This window comes from Lissotriton helveticus, chromosome 3_1, assembly GCF_964261635.1.
Source record: "Lissotriton helveticus chromosome 3_1, aLisHel1.1, whole genome shotgun sequence".
In the NCBI taxonomy this organism is placed as follows: Eukaryota; Metazoa; Chordata; class Amphibia; order Caudata; family Salamandridae; genus Lissotriton; species Lissotriton helveticus.
This window is the reverse complement of record NC_136061.1, coordinates 1,906,871,190-1,906,893,600: the sequence shown is the minus strand read 5'-3', so window position 1 is coordinate 1,906,893,600 and position 22,411 is coordinate 1,906,871,190. Positions and strand designations below refer to the sequence as shown.

At 47.1% G+C, this 22,411-nt stretch overlaps 1 protein-coding gene across 1 annotated transcript in view; it reads left to right on the top strand.

Moving 5' to 3' along the window:
• The window catches only part of TRPM5 (transient receptor potential cation channel subfamily M member 5), a 549,888-nt gene that overhangs the window by 96,287 nt on the left and 431,190 nt on the right, over positions 1 to 22,411 (top strand). The window contains exon 9 of the mRNA XM_078683456.1: positions 16,821 to 17,158. Coding sequence (XP_078539582.1) covers positions 16,821 to 17,158 — 338 coding nt within the window. The remainder of the gene's footprint in view (positions 1 to 16,820; positions 17,159 to 22,411) is intronic.

The window sequence follows — 22,411 nt, the reverse complement described above, 5'->3', positions numbered from 1 at the left end:
GCCGACTGAAACCAGCGTGCTCGGGGGGGGGGGGTCACATGGGGAGACAGACTTTATTTGATTCATCAGAGGCTCAAGTATTTCTAAATCTAACTAGGGAAAATGATCTAAAGTATTTTGATTGAATTCCCCGGCCTCTGTAGCGGGATGTGGTCCTTGGATGGGGGTATCTGAATCCATATCTGGAAAAGATGAGTAAATTTTATTTACTTTATGAAAAAATAATTCTGCCAGGTCATTGCATCGGGAGAGTGGGTTGTAGTCAGCGGCCAAGGGTGGTGGAAGCGTAGTCAGACCTTTTAATATTTGATACATCTCTTTGGGCTTGGATCTGGCCGACATAATTTTCTCACTGTAATAAGCTGATTGTGTTAGTTTTATTTCAGATTTATAGGCTCTAATAGCCTCCCTATAAGTAGCTTTGTCCGTAGCAGCATAGCCCAAGCGCCATTTCCTTTCCAGCCTCTGACATAGGCGCTTTTTGCCTCTAAGTTCCTCCGAGTACCAGGGCGCTGTTTTCCGCTGCCTTTTTAAGCTGGTGGTACGAAAGGGAAGTATAGGGTCAAGTGATTTCATGATCCAGTTGTCGTATTCATTATTATCTAAAAGGGGATCACCGGTGAGTGAAGGTCTAGAGGTTGTAAGAATGCTGGTCCACTGGTCCAGACGTAGTCTGTACCAGTTTCTCATTCTTCGCAGGGTAGGGGTAGTGGAAAGGAAATTGTGTGTGGTCCAAGTGAGAGGAATCAGAAAGTGATCAGTCCAGGAAAGGCGAGTGATGGTGCCCACTTTGAGGTGCGTGCAGTTGCTGAATACAGGATCTAGAAGGTGGCCTTTGACATGAGTAGGAGAAGGGACAAGTTGTTCCAGCTGGACTGCGGCTAAGCTCGCCGTCATCTCTACGGCGAGATTGTCCATAGTATTGTCAAAATGTATATTAAGGTCGCCAAGTAGCGTGAAGTTTGACGGGGAGGTGACCAGTTCGGCCACAGCAGAGGGTAGAGCTGTGAGGAATTGTTTAACTGGGCCGGGGGGGCGATAAATAAGGAGGCAAGTGAAACTGTCATTAGGGGAGAATTCAATAACAAAAGGCATGCTTTCGCAGTCAGCAATGGTCTCCAAGGAACAACAACACGTATATAAGTCCTTATAGATGATTGCGAGCCCCCCGCCTTTTCCCTAAGCGCGGTCAGTGCCAGCTATCTGGTAGCCTGGTGTGAGGGCTTGCACCAGGTCAGGCTCAGAGTCTTGAGTCAACCATGTTTCAGTCAAGAAGACTGCGTCAGGCATATATTCATCCAACAGCAATGACATTTCCAGACTATGTTTGGGCAAGAACCTGCAGTTTAAAAGAAGCATTTTATAATCCAGCGATTCATCCTTGCTCGGCGGGGTAACGAGCTCTATATTACAGTAAGGGCAGGAATGGGGGACCTCCAGGGGGTGGAAGGAGTGACAGCAGCTTGTTGTAACAGGGGTCCGTAGTTTATAGAGAGACCCTATGCTGTAGTGCTTCCTTGATACCAATAAAGGGGCAGGGGTCATGGCCCCTGGCCTCGGTCTGCCGCGGACGGGCGCAGACGGGCTTGCCTTTGGCGCGCCCCCTGCGCCCGCCCACTGCACGGACGGAGATCGGGATTCATTTTATAAGGGCAGAGGAGGGTGGGAGGCAGCCAACCGCTGGTGCGCTAGCCTGGTTTCACCCCTAAGATGGCGTCCAGCCCTATCTCCGCCCGCGTCAGAGCCTACTCGTCTGATCGGGGAGCGGGTTTCGAATTGCGTCGAGGGACAGCGGTTACTTTAAAAAAAAGTAAAAATGTTGCAATCACAAATAAAGATCGTAAGTTTTTTAAAATTTTACAAGCAGCCTAGCCGCCGGCTTCCGCCTCAGGGGAAAGTACTATACTAATTCTAAGCACGCGCGTGTCAGCGCGACTTAAGTACTTAGGGAGGGCGGGAGGCAGCCAACCACTGGTGCACTAGCCTGGTTTCACCCCTAAGATGGCGTCCAGCCCTATCTCTGCCCGCGTCAGAGCCTACTCGTCTGATCGGGGAGCGGGGTTCGAATTGCGGCGAGGGACAGCGGTTACTTTCAAAAAAAGTAAAAAGTAAAAATGTTGCAGTCACAAGTAAAGATCGTAAGTTTTTTAAAATTTTACAAGCAGCCTAGCCCCCGGCTTCCGCCTCAGGGGAAAGTACTATACTAAATCTCTTCCACGGTAACACAGGCTCACCCTTCTCAGATAAAAAATGTGGGGGTTCAGAAGATGTCGACATTGTTATTACTTAAAGGTTAACAAAATCAAAAATAAACCCTATAAGTGCAAATACATGAAAAAATAATATGTTGGTAAATATGAGTTAATATGAGTTAACATATGCTCTAAGAAGAACACCTTAGATTGTGTATGTATCACATTGTATATACAAAAGTCGATTTCCTTTATAACTTTATAGCTTGTGACATGTCAACAATCCTTTCGAAGTTAGAACAAAAAAAAAATCAGTCAATTGTTTGTAAAAAGTTAAGAACTGTTCGTTGAAAAAAAAAATGTATTTAAAAGTTTCGATTTCCGGAACGACTCGTAAAAAAAAGAATTTTTTTTGCACAGCAGAGTCACTGACACGTTTCACAAGATGAGTGCATACCAATTAGTTTGCGCATGAATCAGATCTAGTTGAGAATATAAATAAAAATCAAAACTGTTACCTCATTGTCCCACTCGATCGGTAACAGTGAAGAAAATACACAGAATAGTTAAAATGGCCGCTACGTTGGTCGCGTCAATACGTCATGACGCTACTGACGTTCTTGACCCCTTCGGAAAACAAGGTTGACAGTCTAGTTGTTTGTTGATGCTCAAGACGTGCGTGACTGTTGAGTCAAGGATACTTCATCATTCCTTTGAAAGAAAGCGAACTGTCCACATGCCTCGCACGAAGTCTGGACAGTGGCGATACACCACGAAAACAAATACCTGCAAGTGGTACCGAGTCTCAGTTCGCTTTTCAACTCTGTGAAGATCACCTCCCTTCGTCGCCTCAGCTTGCTCGCGGTGAGGAAATAGAAAGGAAACGTCTTGATATGCGCGTGGGTTCTTCTTTAAAAATTTCCGTGTAGGGTTGTTTAATCTTCACTCTGATCGCCTCTTTACCTCATCGCCAATGTTTTAAAGAAGTTTCAAGAATCTTGAGTTGAAATAAGTAGATTTATTTCAGTAAGGTAAAATACAACCCTCACAAGTGCAATCCAGCTTCAAACTGCCGGAGTGGTAGTTCATAAAATGCCAACCCAACAGAAGTAGAACACTAACCACATCATGCATTACATGATGAATATTCCATGCAGCATCACATATTACATAGAGAGTGTTCTCAAAAAAGAGTTCAAGGATAAGAAGACATAACAACATATTGATGTTCAGAAGAACTATTCCCTTTTTTTATCTTGCAAACCCCCCTTCCCCACACAATCCCAATACCCCCTACCCTAGAATCCCCGGTGAGACTCCCCTGTGGAAAATGTGGTAAATGGCCTGGTGTGCTGGGTGCCATAGTGTTGCACCCCTTGGTGCACCTCCCTTCCAGCAGGCGATCATGTTGCCTGGTGCCCGGCCACCCCTCCATGAAAGGAAAAAAGAATAATAGAGAAAAAGAAGAAAGAGAAAAACATAATCACTTTGAAATTAGCTGAAGCAGTTATTGCACCTTTGCAACATTGTCCAGTAGATGGATTTGCCATTTTTGAGACCCTTCAACTTTGATAACTGGACAATAGTTAGCTGCACCCCCTTTGATTTGAACAAATCAATCATCCAGATAAATTCTTTCCACCTTTTAGCTGCTATTGCTAACATGTCTGAAAAAATCTTGAATTGTGGAATTTCTTGTGTTGATAAATTTCTATTTGCAATAGCCTTGGAGAGAATTTTTCCCTTAATAAAGTCAGTCAAATTTTCTAGAATAGTACGAGGATTTTTCGCCTTGTTGGACTGATGGAAAGGTACCCGGTGAGCTCTTGTGATCGTTAGATCTCCTGATAGTTCCTAGAATGACTTTTTTTTAATAGAGGTTCAACCCAGTCCCGGACCTGAGATCCCTCTACTGCTTCGGGGATCCTTACAAGGCGTAGATTTGGCAGTCTATTATAGTTTTCCATGTCCTGCAGCTTTGATTATAATGTCTCCATCTTTTGTCTGATTTGTACTACTTCCTGCTCACAAATGATCACCGTATCCTCTAGACTGGAGACTCTTTGCTCAGCTTCAGCTAGTCGTTTTGGGACTTTTCCCATTTCATCTTCTATTTGTGATAGTCTTATCTGCAACAAGGCAATCTTTTGTGATTGTGTTAACCATAGCTCTTTAATCTCTGATAAAATGAGATCGAACATGGCCTTGATCAAGAGATTAGGATCTTCTCCATCCCTAACCTCCTGGGAGAATTCCTGATTGGCTACTATGCGTTTCCTGCAGCTCAGACTTTTACTTAACTTTCAAAGTATGATTAGGGGTATTCCAGAAGCTGAAATACCCAAAGGGTTCCTCCCAAGTTTTTGTCACTTAAAAACATTGAATGTATACTATCTAGCAGTAGATTCTTGGTTGGCATGCAGTGGTACCCTTGTTTTAGAAATGATGCTATTCAACTCTCTCAAAGAGTTGAAAGCCATACACACATCAAAGAACACCTCCTTGATTCGGTTTTTAGTATTGACGACAAAATCATTGAAAAAGGTCCCTGTAGGAGGAGGAGCTTGGCGGGCATCCGAGATGGCCGCGTGAGCACAGCGCTCCCCGGACCCCCGCCACTCCCGGCATGATATCCTGAATTAATCCTGACTTTTTACGAGGATTTGTGTAGAGGACACTGGGCTGATTGCCCTGGACTTTTTGGCATTTGATTTGGACCCGGGGTGCCGGAGTTACATCGATTCGAACTTTCGGGCTCCGCCCCCGAAGTCCGCCCGGGACTGGGTGAGTCTCAGTGGCCGTCTTGCAGTTGAACAACAACGGCAGGGGGATTCGACTTGTGGGCCCCCCTCTTAGGTTTCGGTTTCGTTTCTGCCTCAGACTGATACATCTGGCAGAGGAGCCTGGCCTGGGCTGAAGTCGGGGCACGGAACGGCTGTCGGGCCTTTGGCTGGTTTCTTCTCCTATCTGTTGGCCCTCCTAATAGTGGTACCCTGGCTGCGGTTCTTTGGTCCCGAGGCACTGCTTTCCGGTGGCCATTCCATCGAGCCTGGTTGATCTCCTGGTGACGCAGTTCTATTATGGCTGGGAGAGGGGACCGAGAGACTCGGAAGACCAAGACGCCCCTGCGTGGGGGACCGGTCCAGTCCAACGTTATGGACCGCTACACCCATTCCAAAGGGTCTCCCGGAGCCGCCCTGCCCGGATCGAGTACCGGTGATCACACTGTGGATGCGTCAACGGAGCCATCCTTACAGGACGTCATGGGCGCCATTTCTGCCATGAAGGAGACAATAGGCCAACAATATGAAGCTTTGGCCCACAAAATTGACACCGTGGCCATTGACGTGAACTTGATTCGCGCTGACCTGTCGAAAACCAATGAGAAGGTGAAATCATTGGATCTCAAGTCGTCCACTCTCATGGAGGACGTTTCGGAGATACAGACGGAGATCGGCAACCTTCGTAAGGTGAACGACGTCGTGACCCGGCGCCTGGAGGACTTTGAGAACAGGGCCCGTCGCTGTAACGTGCGCGTGGTCGGAGTTCCGGAAAATCCAGAACCTCACTCTGTTGATCTCCTTGTTGAGGACTTGATCCAGAACCACCTCTCTCCATCTGGTTTGACTAAGTTTTTCGCAGTGGAGCGTGCCCATCGTGTTCCGGGGGGCAAGGGTAAGCCGGGTGCCCCGCCGAGGCCTATTGTTGCGAAACTCTTCCATTATAGGGATCGAGACGCTATCCTGCAAGCATCGCGTGTGAAGGGCCCGGTGGCCTTTGAGAACGCCACGGTGAACTTCTATCCGGACTTTTCTCAACAGGTCCAGAGACAGCGTATGGGCTTCCGTGATGTCAAGAAACGTCTCCGAGACATGGGGCTTCGCTACGCCATGCTTTTTCCGACCAGGCTGCGCGTCGAGTACAACGACCGAACCTACTTCTTTGATCGGCCTGATTCTGTAAATGACTGGATGGACTCTCTGCCTGACCGACCTCCTGGGACTGAGTCCGCTGCCCACCCGGGTGGTGCTGAGGGTGGCGTGGAGAGCTGAACAATCCGCCTACACCAGGGCCCTCGAATAGAGTAAACTCTTTGGGGATTTAATGCCTCAGTGCCTCTACTGTTTGTGTGTTCTCCTCATTATCTGTCCTACTCGGGGTGGCGGGTGGGCCAGAGCCTTTCCTCCTCCGGGGTTCTTTTTGTAGAATAGGGATTCTTGGGCGACAGGCACACTGCATGTTGGGGTGGCTATTTAGCATTTTGCAGGGGTGCAGGGTGGGGGGTGTTTTCTTCATTGTTGGGGGTGGGTGATTGGGTTGTTTGAGGTTTTAGTGTTATGTTTTCAAGGCGAATCCATCTTGTTTCTGATATTTTTTATGTCATGCTCATTGCGGGGGGGTTTCGACGTTACTGTGTGGGATGGGGGGTAGCGGGTTGAGGCTGGTTTCGTGGAATGTTAATGGTCTGGGAGACCGCATTAAGGGGAGCGTGGTGTTAAAATGTCTACGCCGTTTATCTCCAGATATTGTTTTTTTGCAGGAAACTCATTTGGTGGGCAATTCTTGTCGTGCGATGAATAGGTGGGGATATCGCCTTGCTGCACATTCGGGGTTTACCACTGGTTCCAGGGGGGTGGGTATCCTTGTTCGGGCTTCCCTCCCCCTATCCATTGATGATGTGATCCTTGATGATCGGGGGCGTTATGCTGTCCTCGTGGGTCGCTATGAGGGTCGTACCCTCTCCTTGTTTACTGTTTATGTGCCCCCCGGCCTACAGACTTCCACCTTTTCCGATTTGGGCCGTGTGTTGCTGAACCTTCCTGACTGTACTCTTTTTCTTGCAGGCGATTTTAATTCTGTTATATCCGGTCTGCAGGATCGCTACCCCCCTAGAGATACTCCTTCGGCCCAACAATGGCTAGGTGGGTTTTTGGACACATTTGGTCTGGTGGATTGCTGGAGGCTCATGCATCCTGCCCAGCTCCAATACACCTTCCATTCGGGGGCCCATGGGAGTCTGTCTAGACTGGATTATTTCCTGATGCCCGCGGCGCAGACGCCGGCGGTGCGTGAGATCAAACACCTCCCCCAGGGCATCTCCGATCATTCTCCGCTCTGGCTTTGTTTTGAGTTTGGGGTTGAGGCGGCGGGCCGAGTGGCTCCTATTAACCCCTGGTATATTGCCTCCCCTGAGACCCGGAACCTTTTGACTAAGTCTTTAGATGCCTATTTTTTGGACAACGAGGGGTCGGTTTCCTCGGCTGTGTCCCTGTGGGAGGCCTTTAAAACAGTGCTACGTGGGCAGGCCCTTTCCCTTATTGCTAAATCCAAGAAGGCTAGGAATCGGGAGGTTGTGGACCTTGAGACAGAGATTGCGAAGAGGGAGGCCGACTTAGAGTCTGAAGTCACCTCTGATAAACTCCACGCCCTGGGTCTGAAACAATTTGCTTATAAATCCTTGGTCACGGATGCGGCTAGACTGATGTTTCGTGAACAGCAGGGTCGTCTGTATGATGTGGGGGACAAAGCGGGTAAATTGCTGGCGTGGTTGGATAAGAAAGAAAGAGCGAATCGTGTGGTGCCTGTGATTCAGTCGTCTAATAGTGTCGAAGTGACGGACCCGGTTGGAATAGTGGAATGTTTTGCAGAATATTTTCATGTGGTTTATACCCCTGTGTCTGGACGGGATGTGGCTGACTCTCGCCTTTTGTTGCGCGATATAGCTTTGCCCAGTGTTTCCGATTTGGACCGTGCCTCGTTAGAGTCCCCTTTTACTACGGATGAAATAGCGACTGCCATTCGTTCGCTCCGTTCGGGCAAGGCCTTGGGCCCGAACGGGTTGCCAATTGAGTTGTACAAGCTACGCCCTGACAAGGTAGCGCCCCATCTTCGTGCTATGTTTTTGGAGTCCCGGGAACGGGGTATTCTCCCGTATGACCAGCGTCTTGCTACGATAGTGGTAATTCCCAAGGACGGGAAACCGCGAGACCTTTGTTCGTCTTATAGGCCCATTTCCCTGTTAAATGTTGAGCCTAAGGTCCTGGCTAAGCTCCTTGCGACTCGACTACTGACGGTCATTAGCGACTTGGTTCATCCGGATCAGTCCAGATTTATCCCGCATCGCAACACGGCTCTTAACCTACGTCGTCTCCACGGTGCTGTTGCGAGGGCGGGGCATCTGACGGAGCCGGCCATTTTGGCCTCGTTGGATGCCTCGATGGCTTTTGACACGGTCGAGTGGCCCTATCGTTGGGCAGCTCTCGAAAAATTTGGTTTTGGACCTGAATTTATCGGATGGGTGAAGTTGTTGTATGTTGAACCCTTAGCGCAAGTTGTGGTGAACGGTAGAGTTTCTGTCCCCTTCGGCCTTGGTAGAGGGACCCGTCAGGGTTGTCCCTTATCTACATTGCTTTTCGCGCTGGCCCTGGAACCGTTGGCTGCGTGGCTTCGATGGGAGCCTTCACTCAAAGGGATCCGTTGGTCACCGGACTTTGAAGACCGTGTCTCTCTTTACGCGGACGACATTCTTCTATATCTTACATCCCCGCGTAAATCCTTGAACGTCTTATTTGATGTTCTTACTTCGTTCGGTGCTAATTCGGGCCTTATTATTAATTGGGCTAAGTCCTGCGTGTATGTTCTCTCGGGTGTTTTGCCCCCTTTGCCGGACAGGTTCCCTATCCAGGTGGTCCAGTCTGGCTTCAAGTATTTAGGGATTTTTATTACCCTGGATCCCTCCCTCCGGTTTGAGCGTAATCTCCTCCCCCCGCTTCTTCGATTACGACTGGATGTGGCCCGTTGGCGTAAGCTACCCCTGTCTCCTCTGGGTCGGGCGGCTCTATTTAAAATGATGTCCTTGCCGCGGTTCCTCTACGCCCTTCAGAACTCCTTCGACGACATTCCCGCTACTTATTTCAGAGAAATCGAGAGTCTGCAAAGACAATTGATTTGGGACGGGCGCCCACGTATAGCCCTTGCGAAACTTACTATCCCTTGGTATGACGGGGGCATGGCGCTCCCCGACATCAAGAGATACTACTGGGCTGCCCAGCTATCGGCCATTAATCACGCGATGTACTTGCCGGGTCGCGATCCGGCTTTTGAGATGGATAGGCTCCAGTTGCCGGGTGGGGACTTTAATAGAGCGCTATACTCTAGATCAGCCGGGAGCCATCTTGTGGGCCCGTCCAGGGCTGCGGTCAAAGCGTGGCGTGCTGCGAATGTGAGTTTGGGGTGGGAGAATCGACTGACGCTGGCGACTCCGCTTTATGCTTCTGAACGTTTGGGATGTCTCTGGTCTACTAAGGGTTTTGAACGCTGGGATGTGATTGGGATTTGTAAGGTGGGTGACGTTTGTGTGAATGGTCGCGTGAAGTCATTCCAGGCCCTTAAGGCGGAATACGACTTGAGTGATAGAGAGTTTTTCCGGTATCTGCAAGTCCGGCATGCCTTGGCCTCGGTTTTGACTCCTGATGTGACCCTACCCGGGTCTTCCCCCCTTGAAGATCGTGTACTAGATGGACACTTGCCCGACAGCACTATCTCGCTCATCTACAAGAAACTGATTCATAATCGCGCAGATTTGTTGGTCCGACTCCGGGAGATGTGGGTCGGTGATGGATTGGAACTGGATGACGAGGACTGGCAGTCGGCACTCTCCTCCCCAAAGGAGGTTGCCATTCCCGCCCGTCTTCGTTTGGTGCAACTTAAGATCCTCCACCGGGTGTATGTGACCGGTCCGCGTCTAGTCGTGATGGGTTTTTCCCCAGATGGTTTGTGTAAGCGTGGCTGTGGGATGAGCGCTACTTTTTTGCACATACTTTGGGAGTGTCCTGTGGTGGCGGCCTATTGGGTGGATGTGCTTGCGATAATGACTGTAGTGACGGGTGTTGCCTTGCGACCTGAGGCCCGACGATGCCTGCTGAATGTGTGGGAACCCTCCGATTATTCTGTGGCCCAGACTAGATGGGCGACCCTGGGTTACATGGTCGCGAAGAGCGACATTGCGCAACTCTGGGGCGCATCCCGACCTCCTGACGTTTCGGTGTGGGAGGACAACATGGACTGGTCCATGTTCCGAGAGAAGACAGTCTACGTGGCTAGGGGCAGGCCAGGGGCGTGGACGAAAATTTGGGGTCAATGGAATGCATACCGTGGAGAAATTTGTACCCCTCCCTTGGTTGCCACCTCCGATGTTACCCTGTCTCCTTAGGCCGACATTCCCGTAATCTTTCACTCTGTTCTAGGATCTTCCTGTCCTCCCTGCTTCCCCCCCCCCTCACGGCCTTCCCGAATCTCATTGATTTACGTCTGTTCTCCTGTTTAGTGACCTTCCCCGCTGCTTTTTGGGCTGACTTGATTATTGCACTCGCCTTGTCTTTTGTGTTCGTTCATTTTATGTTTTATATAGAAAATTGTTGTATCCGGTTCTCTGTCTGGAGCAAATTCATTCTATGATTTGGCCTGGCCTCGGAAATGATTGTTTCATTCATGTGTACTGCTATGTGACTTAGCGGCCAGCCCGTGTGGTTGTGGGCCCATCCTTGTATTTTATATGATTGCTCAATAAAAAAAAATTTAAAAAAAAAAAGAAAAAGGTCCCTGTCCTATGCCCTGGACACACTATTATTAAGACTATTATTAAATGCCTTTCATGCTTGGTAAGTATGCACCCACGACTGGGATTAAATAGACTTCAAGGATCGACTGTAGATGGTCTAAGCTGAATACAGTGGAATGGACTTTGTCCCTAGACTTGACCACATCTATACTAAGAGAAAACACTAATTCCGCCAACACAAAATTCGAAGAATGGATCACAATGTCCCTGATGGAAATATCTCAGTAACAAAGATCAAAAGAGGTCAAAAGGAAACAAAATGCACCCTGGTTTACCTCCCATCTTGTTTCCTTGAAAAATAATGTAAAAAAACTTGAAAGGAAATTGAGACAAAACCATGAGGATCACCTTATCACAGCCCATTGAACTGCAATTAGGACTATCATACAGAAATTAGAAAAGGCCCAAGCGTCCTACTAAGAATCCAAAATAAGCTAGGCATCGAATGACCCAAGGGAGCTTTTTAAAGCTGTGAAATCCTTGACCACTCCAAAAACCGGAATCATTCTCCCCACCCACTCAATAGCATGCTGGAACAAATTGACACCGTTCTTTCAGAACAAAATAGCCAGGAGCAGATTTACAAGAACTGGCGCATCTCTGCATATTAGCAGAGATGAGCCAGTACATTTGCGTCATGGAGACACACCCTTGCGCCACCATGGATGCGTCACATTTACAATGTAGCGCAAGGATAGACAGATGGGTGATGCATCTTCTGGCGAAAAGGCAGCGCATTGCTGGAGTCATGGTGCAAGCATGATGCACCTCCAGCAATGGTCAGGAATGCGTATTCCTATCATGCTGCGTCACTCCTTATGCCTGCTTTAAGCAGGTGTAAGGTTTTGACGAAGTGGCGTTGTAAAAGTGACTCCGTGAAATCTTGTAGATTTCACGGTGTCACTTTTACGTTGCTTTCTCACGTCGGGACACCCACCCTGCAAACATTATACCTGATGCAGGTATAACATAGCGCAGGGCTTTACAACACAACGCATCTCCCTAGATGCGTCACGTTATAAATATGTTGCAACGTGGTGCATTGTTTACAATGCCGCTGCATCACAGATGTGAGGCAACTGCGGCGTAAAGTTGTCACAAGGGACTTGTAAATCTGCCCCCCAATATTTACCTGTCTCTACAAAAGAACAGAATTTTTAAATATCCTCACGTCATAGAATTGTATGCCCAACACATCCCATATTGAACAGCTTCTCTCCCCCCATCACTGAACGTCCCGCTCTTCTCTGCAAGGATAAATAAGGATCCCACTTGACCCCGTACCCACACACACACTGTCAGAAGAATCACCACCCACCTTCTCCATTGTATTAGAACTCCTTAACTTGTCCCTATTCACTAAAAGAGTGCCATCAAAGTGAAAACTTGCGGTGGTCAAACCCTTGCTAAAAAAAGCACAATCTTGAACCAATAGATCCGGGGAACTATAGGCCAATCTCCCTGCTTCCAGTCATAGGCAAGGTGCGAGAGAAACATGTCAACCCAGCACTGTCTACATACCATGAAGAAAATCATCTACTGCACTCTTCGAAATGGGATTCCATACACAACACAGTATGGAAACTGCCCTCCTCGCAGTAACAGATGAATTTAAGATGCTAGTAAACCAAGGAGGAACAGCTGCTTTCATCCTCATGGAACTCAGTGCAGCGTTTGACACAGTTGACTATGAGAGACTTACGTACAGAATGGGTGAAGTTCGAATAAAGAGTTTTGCTTTCCAAATTCATGAGAATTCATGCTATTCTGCCATCCTTGAAAAACACACCAGGAGAGACAAGAGACTTAGACTTCCCTTGCTCCCTAACTGTCAAATTCAACTCACACAACAGAGAAGTGATACAAAATAGCATATCTACTTGAACCTAGGACAACATACAGGAAGACAACACATGTCTTAATACTGCCCTCACACACTTTGCAGTGTCATGCTTCATCATTGGTCCGCATCATACATCCAGGTGCAGACCAACACACTGGATGGAGCGCAATCTTTTTTAGATGAAGAACAGTGGTGAGGGTAGAGAGAGAAAGGAAAATGTGATAGTGCACATATAACACGTAAAGCAATGTGACAGAACAAAAGAAAAGAAAAAAGAAGAAGGGAGGTCTAATCCCTTCTGCAACGGCATCAAAACTGTGCAGTACTTGAATATTAAAACAACCTAGGAGTCAACATAGTTACTTTTATCCTGTCTGTAGACCCTGGAAGGGTTGAAAATGTATATGTATCGGGGTCTCAAGGGAAGATAACGATCCCTATAGCCCCACTGCAATTACCAACATGTTTCTGCCAATATTAGGCCCCCATATTGGTGGATTAGACATCCCTTCTTCCTTTTTCTTTTCTTTTCTTTGGATGTATGATGCGGCCCAATGATGAAGCATGACACTGCAAAGTGTGTGAGGGAAGTATTAAGTTGCTGTTGTCTTCCCATCTGTTGTCCTAGGTTCAAGTAGATATGCTACTTACTGTTCCTGTATAGATCATTATAGGATCTATAGTCCCAGTCTGTTGCCTGACATTTGTACAGATGAGAGCGTAATTTGTATCCCTTCTCTGTTGTGTGAGTTGAATTCTGCCATCCTTCCCTTGAACCCCACAGGGTTCGACCCTCAGCCCCACACCTTTTAATCTGTACTTTTGCCCATTGGCAGATATTGTTCAGGAGTTTGTGCTGTCAATAGTATCACATGCTGACGACACACGGTTGATCATCTCCCTCGTCCCTGGATTATGCTCACAGTCCCTTCAGCTGTCTCCCTGCTTGGAAAAACTATCTAAGTGGATGGTGAACTGCTGCTTAACACTGAACAGGGAGAAAGCTAAGCTGATGAGTCTGGGGAACAGACACAGATTGACTGGCCAGATAGTTTGGGCAATGCACCCATTCCCTCCTCCCTTATCAAAAGCCTTGGGATGTGGCAGGACAAATGCCTTTCCATGGATACACAGGCCAAAAAAACATGCATCAGATTGTTTTGGAAACCTCAGGGCACTCCGTAAAATCCTATACATTATCCCAGGAGGGCCAGAAGAATTGTGGTCTAATCCCTTGTTCTCTCCTGGTTGGACTACTGGAACTCTCTGTATATATCATCAGTAGGCTCCAGGCAGTACAAAATGCAGCAGCAAGGATCCTATACAAGGTCCCAAAATTTGCTTCAGCAAACCGTGCTTTAGCTACTCTGAACTGGCTTCCCATTGAGACAAGGATAACATTTATAATACTCTTTCTGGCACATAGCGGGCTTAACACCAAGGACCCACTATGATAAGAGCACTCTTGACCCCCTACTCCCACAGTAAGGCTTTAAGATCCTCCACAGATCAATTCTTGAAGGTACCTATAATTCTCACAGTGAGATAGGGCGGTATGTCCTTTTCATATCTCATCCCCAAACTTTGGAACATGCTGCTGTAATATTCGTTTTCCTCTTCTTCCTCTTTCTCTAGCTTTCCTTTGCCCTTTGTTTATTTCTACTCTACCTCTGTCATTCTATCTTCTAGAATCTTGCTCCGCTCTGATTCATTCTATTCCTGCGCTTCGCCCTGAGCAGCTGACTTCGCTGTGGGTCCTGTTACTTTGTAACCTGTTTGTGTCCTGCCTGAATAAAGAAACAACGGGACATCCACCCAGTCTGCCCAGCCTCTCCTTCATTGCTACATATTTTGGTACCAGAAGTGGGGTTAAGAAAAGAAGAAAATCCCTCTGTTTCGCCTCCTAACCGCCAACCTCCTGCAATGCCAGTGACTTTCCTCCCAAACCGGTTTTCTGGACTCTGCCGCATCTTTCTTCATAAGAATCCACAAGAGTTCAGGTGTGTTTACTTTATTTCAACTGTCATTCTTATAGCCTTCTCCGCAAGCCTCAACCATCTTTGCCTACTTGCTCGAGCCAGTGCATTTTTTCAATCTCTGCTCGTGACTTGTATTATGACGCTTCAGCCTTGCCTGTGTCAGCGTCTCCAAGGCAACCAGCGCGGCCCGGCGTCTCCACGGCAACCAGCGTGGCCCTGCTTCCATGGCAACCTTCTGACAGGCACTACTTCCCACTCTTCATTGTGACGTTTCTTTCATTGTGACGCTGCCCACATTCCTTGTATCCTAAGGAATCTCTCTTGAACTCTCCTCACTGTGACACATTTATTGTTGCCTTCACTCTTCCTGGAGCCCATGCTGCTCATAAATCTACTTTATTAGTCATAAAGTCAATAACAGTCAGTCTAGCAAAGTGGATTCCTATTGTCTCCGTCAGCTATTCTATGCTGATTATCACTAAAGCTCTAAAGAGACATTCCTCTTTGCTGCATTCTGCCATTATCTTTGGGCTGTGGGAGCTTTGCTCCAGCTGTGTTTTACCGCTTCTTACAAAGTGTTTGCATTTCAAAGTACTTGTGTGAGTTCCACTCCAACTACTTTATCTACTTGTACATCCCCTGTACAACAGTGAACTTTGTATCTAGGTGGTTGTGGAAGCTTCGCTCCAACTACACCTTTGCTTCCTCCTGCTTCATTTGACATCCTCTTTGTGAGAGCTTCTCTACTTTTTCGTCATGTCGTCTACCGACAATGCTCAGCATCCTCCATCATTCCTGCCAAAACCAGGCAAGCCTGAGATTCTTTGGAAACAATGGATCCATCTTTTCGAAAACTACCTTATAGGTATTGATGGTTTAGAATATTCTCCAGCAAGAAAGAATGCTCTTCTCTACAATCATCTGGGTGTTGCTGCACAAAAGATCTTTGATAACTTACCTACTTTTCCATGACCCGCTGGTGATGGCACTGGGAATGTTTATCTTGAAGCCAAATAAAGACTTAAAAAACAATTCTCTGAAAAACCAAAAGTCCTTTTGGAAAGACACAGTTTCTTCAAACGGAAACAGGGCAGCAACGAATCAGTCGAAAAATATGTTGCTGCTCTACGTGTTCTTGCTTCTACCTGCGATTTCATGAATTCTACAGAAATTTGCATCAGAGACCAATTCGTCTTTAACTGCTCTTCTTAAAAAATGTAAGAACGTCTTCTTACTTGTCATAACCCTTCTCTTTCAGAAGTCGTTAATATTGGAAAGAGTATCGAACGTTCTATCATTTCTTCCCAAGAATTATCAGGTCAAGAAGGCCATTCTCCTATATCCTATGTTTCGGAAAATTCCGATTTTTCTACTCCTATTTCTGCCATCAGAGTTAACAAGGAAGGTGTTAACAAAGAAGGAACTAAATGCATTTGCTATAGCTGTGGATTTAGAAACCACACTGGTAATTTTCCTTCTTGCCGTGCCTTTGGAAGAAAATGCACGAAATGTAAAAAGACAGGGCACTTTCGAGGAGTTTGCAGATCCCAACGCACCTCTCAAAATGTTAGAATCTACAATGTGGGACAGCAATCTCCCTCTACTGCGTCCTACAATTCCTCTGTCTCTGACTGCACTAATAATTTTTCCAATCTCCTCCTCTCCATCAACAATGAATCACAGTTCAGAAAAATAAGACACTCATACACACAGCTCCTTTCGAATCCACAGAGTGATCAGTTTGCAGAAGCAGGAGAATTCTTTTGAATGAACAGCAATAGATTGATGTCATTGCTATTTGCTTCATTTGAGAGTGCAGATTAAAGATAAGTATCTTTTTAACCCCTTAGGCCTTTTGCGACTTGTCTGAGGACATACACTGGCTTGATGGCCACCCAGAGGAGAGGTACTTGGGATCTAGTTCTGCCTGCATAAGGGTTCCAGATGGGACAGGATAAACTTGGTCCTAATAATAATATAATATCAATTGACCACAAATCTCTCAATCATAAAAGCAATTGATAAGCAGCTAATTAAAACGTTGTGGTATTGTATTTTTCATATGTGCTGTCGAGGATTACTCTATATTTGGAATCATATGTAGGCTGGAAAGGGGAACCCATTACATTGTATTTTTGCAATTTGTAAAGGAAATGAATGCTAATTGTTATCCTCTGTGACTACAGCCCTGCGATCTAGAGGAAGTTCTGATGGATGCTCTGGTGAATGATAAACCTGAATTTGTCAAGCTATTCATCGATAATGGTGCAAACATGTACGACTTTCTAACGTATGGCCGACTGCAAGATCTCTACTGCTCTGTGTCCCAGAAGTCGCTCCTCTATGAGCTCTTATTAAAGAAACACGAAGAACATAAACCAACCATAGGAGGTCTCTGTAACCAGCACAAGGACTCCACGGGGGTTCAGCCAATCTTCACTCTTTATGAGGTATCAAGAGTTCTCAAGGATTTTCTACACGATGCCTGCAAAGGCTTTTATCATGAAATTAAGCCAGGAGGCAAGCATGTAAGATATGAAGATTATTTTATCTCTTCTCTGTCACACTTATGACCGAAATTTGATTTATTTGAAATTATTGTGTTTATATTTTCCTCTGTAAGGTTAGAGCGAGTGCCTTTAATGTATATAGTTTTTTAGATCAATTGAATTGTATATTGTGTTTGCATTAACAACTGTTTATTCCAATCCAGAAGTTCGTCTCTTTATAAACGTGCATGCTATGACCAAAATACTAAGCTAAAATATTCTTAATTTTACAGTTAAATAGTATATAATACAAACCCATGCTTGTACACAGAGAGAATGAAAAGATTGGACACAATGAAAGGAAAAGTTTGAATATATTGATATTGTAATACGAAAATGTTCTAATATCCGAAATATGTAGAAAAACGTGTTATAAGTTAATACGTTAGCGTTGCGTTGAACCTTAAGGGGGCAGTTTTGAGTTGGGTGAAAATTGGAAAATGCTCTGTTGTCCTCTGAATTTATTTTAGGGTGTTAAGTTTCGGGCAGGTTGGTCAAAGAGTTCAAACATCATAAGAGCCCTCAAAAAATGGGCTTTTCTATGAAACAGCAAAATTGGCACAGGGTACTTTCTGTGGGAAAAGCTCAAAACGCCCTGTACCAAAGTGCGCAAATGTTGCATCCAGAGAGTGCTTGTACAATGTCAGGAATTACACACGCAATAATAACACATAGACGGAATTCATATTTTATGGGGTAAAAATGCATAGCAACACAATGCACCTCTCAAAGTAGTATCGAAAACTGACATAATTAGAAGGAACATGTTATGATATATGATAACACCTTGGGCCTTATTTATGAGGACTTGCGACAGTTTTGCAATTCCGTTGCGTCAATTTTTGGGATGCATCGGCGGCGTAAAACATGCCTCCTGGTGCACCCTATTTACAAAGTGACGCATCTAAGCAGATGCTTCACTTTGTAAACCCCTGCGCTACATTATACCTGCGTCAGCTTTAATGTATGCAGGGTGGGCGTTCCCACGTAAGTATGCCTTGCAGAAGTGACGCAGTGAAATCTACGAGATTTCACTGCGCCACTTCTTAAGTGCGAATGCGTCAAAATCTTACGCCTGCTTCACAGCAGGCATAAGACTGAAGCAGGCCCTTTCACATGGAGATTGCCCCTTGTGAAATGACCTATTTATGGAGTTGCGTCACTTTTGTGACACACTCCAGCAATGCGTCACTTTTGCACCTACAGATACGTCAGAAATATTGACGACATGATGCGTCATACAGTAAATAAGACGCATCATTGGTGTCACAAGGAGGGCGCACTGAAAAGTGACACATCACTGCTTTCACGCAGCGATGCGTCACTTCTCATAAATGAGGCCCCATGTGTCCATAGCAACAAGCAAATGAGCCTTTTACTCAGTGCCGAAGGCTTCACCAAAAGGCAATTCATTCCCATACAAAGAATAATATTAAGCAATTACCATTAAATTCAGTGCTGCTATATCTACTTAATGATCGAATCAGACAAACCCCTTCACAGACATCAACATAATATAACATGCCCTTTTGTAAATACATTTTAACAACTTCAGAACTATGAAAGCCTGAGCAGACCCACCAGAACGTGAACCAGCGACCATGAGTTAAAAGTTTCCAGAAATAAAAGCATTAGTTCACGGAGCCAGTAGAGCCGACTTAACAGTGCATTCCGTTTATTCACATTTCGTTCCTACCTTCACCAAAGGCAAGGGACGGGTGTACGTTAAGGTTAAGTGAGTGCATTGAGGTGGGAGATACGTTGATGGTAATATTTGCAATTGTATTTATTTTATTGTTTTTCAATAGCACTAGGTTGATACGGCCAGATTCATCAAGCAAAATTGCAATCGCAATAGCTGCGAATTAGCTATTGCGATCGCAGTTAACAGAAAAGCAATTCATGATGTTAAAAACACAGAAATTGTGAAATCGCAAAAATAAATTTGCGAATTCACAAAATAAATTGCAGAATCTAGGAGGAACCCCTATAGCGAATCGGGAATAGCGAGAATCCATGGATTCTGCTAATTATCTTGCGAACTCGCAAAATATTTGGTAACACAACTCATGAAAACTCGCAAATTGCAAAAAAGCAGAAAATCGCAATTTGCGAGGCGCAATATAAGGAGAACCAAAACCAGGTGGTAACCATGAAGGAAAAAAAAGAAAATTCAAACTAGCCACAGGTGCAGGCCTGATCAAACATATTTAAGGAGACACAGTAGGAGCATGAGGACTCTCACAATGCCAGGACTCTACATGGTGGTTAGGCTGGAAGGCTCCAGGCTGCAGCACGGAACAGACGCAGGATCCAGGAGCGAATATTCCGCCAGCGGATCACCCTTCTGGGCCAAACTGCAGAGCAAATTTACTCAAAGTGCCGCCTGAATGGGGCAATGATTATTAAGCTGGTCCGGGACCTAGACCCCCTGATGCAGCACTCAACAAGGAGGACCAAAGCGGTGCCCACCCATGTCCAGGTCCTGTGCAGCCTGCACCTACTGGCCTCCGGAAGCTAGTTGCTGTTGCTGGTGGGATATCCCAGAGCACCATGTCCCGCTGCCTAAGGAGTTTCCTGGAGGCAATGCTGACCCGGCTACACAATTATATCTCATTCCCGACAACCCAAGAGGACTTAAAGGAAACCAAGCTTCATTTCTACAACATTGCGCAATTTCCACATGTAATAGGATGCATTTACTGTACCCACATCCACATCTGCCCACCTGCACAAACAGAGTACATGTACCGGAACCGCAAGTCCTACCACTCCCTGAATAGCCAGATGGTGTGCAACGCTAAGACATTCATCACGGACATAGTGGCACAATACCCGGGGAGCACACATGACTCCTTCATATTCCGGCACAGCGGCATGCACACACGAATAGCCAGGGGAGACTTTGGCGAAGGACACCTACTCGGTAAGTACACATGCCAACAAATAGTACACTGTGACCATGTAGCTGCGCATAACAGACACTCACCCTCTGCTCCTTTCATTCATGTGACAGCGCCTACGGTCTCCGTGAGTACCTCCTCACCCCATACCGCAACCCTGCAACACCACAGCAACGGCATTACAATGCTGCACACATACGCACAAGAAATTGCATTCAGAGGGCATTTGGCCTTTTGAAGAGCCGATTCCACATACTCCACAAGACTGGTGGTGCCCTCAAATACGAGCCTGAGGTCTGCTGCCGCATCGTGGCCGTGTGTGCAATACTCCACAACATTGCTACCAAGCGCAGGATACCTGTAGAGATCTCTGGCAGTGAGTCGGAAGGGGACAACCGCCCACCTACACACGTGCGTCATGCAGGCGGGGAGAATCCTGCAGAAGGACACAGGCGCCGCAACCAAATAACTATTAACTGTTTCTAGTGCACCCACTCCCCTCACCCAACACCTCACTCATGCATGACAATTGAAATAATGACATGAGTCAGATTAACTGGAACTGAATATTTGTCATTGTTTTGTTCACAATAAATTGGGAATTTCTCACACAGTTACAAGAGAGCTATTGTAAGTCATATGTCCCATGTATTTGAGGAGGGCATGCTTGTGTCAGCAGCATGGCCCTTCGTGGTACTGAAGAAAAGGTCAATGGCGCCTCCGGGCGGACGCTTCCAGTCGTCTTTCCAGCTCTTCCTCAGGATTTGCCCCTGAGGCAGCAGTGGGCCTGGTGCTGGGGCGGGGTACTATCACCAGTGGCACCGATTGGCTGCTGTGGCTTGAATTTGCCTCACTAGTGTCATCCCCCCCACCCGCCTCGCCATGGCCAGTTGCCTGCAGACCCTGCACTGCAGTGGTAACTTGTTCCAGTGCCCTTGCGACATCCTGACAGCACTGGACCATTTGCACTTGCATGGCCAACGAGCGTCGTGAGAGTTGGGAGGTGGCATTCCCTATAATGTAATTTGACCGCGTGTACGCAGACAGGCGGGTCAGCAACTGGCGGTGGCGGTGCCGGTTGACGTCCCGCTGGCTCAACATGGCCTGGGTGTTGTCCTCCACTGCAGTGGTCATCCTCTCCATCCTGTCTGACAGCTGTCCCACATTCATAGCGGTCTTGTGCAGCTGTAGGTGTATTGCTGCGAGATGACGGGCTTGTGTCTGGTGTATGCGGAGCATACGGCGCTCAATAGAGAGCCCAGGTGCACGCACATTCACCCCCCTGCCAGCGCGTGGAGTTGAGTTGTGCGGCTCCCTCCCCCGTCCGCTGGACTGGCTTCTCACAGTGGCAGTGCGCCGGGTTTGTTTACGTGCTGCAGCTGTTGTTGTCAGCCCCACTGGCATGTGAGTCACACGCGGTTGTTGCGCGCCTGTTGGCGCTTAGGTGGCACTGTCCACAGGGGCAGGTAGTGGTACTACCGCTGGTGCTGCAGCTTGCCCTGATGGTACTGGTTGAGGGGATGAATGGACGTCTCCCTCGGTGTCCTCAGGAATTTCATCAATTTGCAGGGCATCGCTATCCGTGCTGGGTACTTCAGCGCCACCTGTGATGTAAAGTGGACGTTGATTAATGACATGTATCTTGCACATGGAAGGTTGCTACATGCATGCAGGCTACCATTCCCTGACTGGCTGTAAGATCGACTCTCACTGGACAGGTCTGGCTGTATGGTGCTAGATGGCAATTGTGGTCAGACTACATGTCCCACAATGCAATAGGGCTTTTCTGGTGTGCATGGGCTGCATGACTGGGGTTTCTAATGGGTTGATCTGGGGTCATGGCCATTGTTAGGGAACAGGGTCGCAGTCGCATGACACTTACCTTGTAAATCTTGGGTGGGTCGGGAGGAGTCCAGCTGGGTTACCCCCACACATGCCTGGGGATTCAGGGTGTCCTCTACAAGGTCCTCAAGTGCGGTGTTGGGTGGGACAGTCGGCTCTCCTCCTCCTGTTGCGACACGCTCCCCCAGCCTCTCTGCGATCCTCTCCTTGGCACGCCCTCTGAGGTCGTACCACCTCTTCTTAATTTCATCTATGGAGCACTGGCTCACTCCCACAGAATTTACTTTGGCGCGGATGCGCACCCAAATCCTCCTTTTGTCGGCATCAGGCACCCTCCTTGAGTCCTCCCGGAGAGCCGGTCGTGGTCCCTGCACACTCCCTCTATGAGGTATTCCAGTTCTTGTTCGGAAAATTTAATTTTCTGTTTCCTTCCAGAGGAACTGTCCCCTGCTGCTTCCTGGGACATTTTCTGCAGTGGGGTGT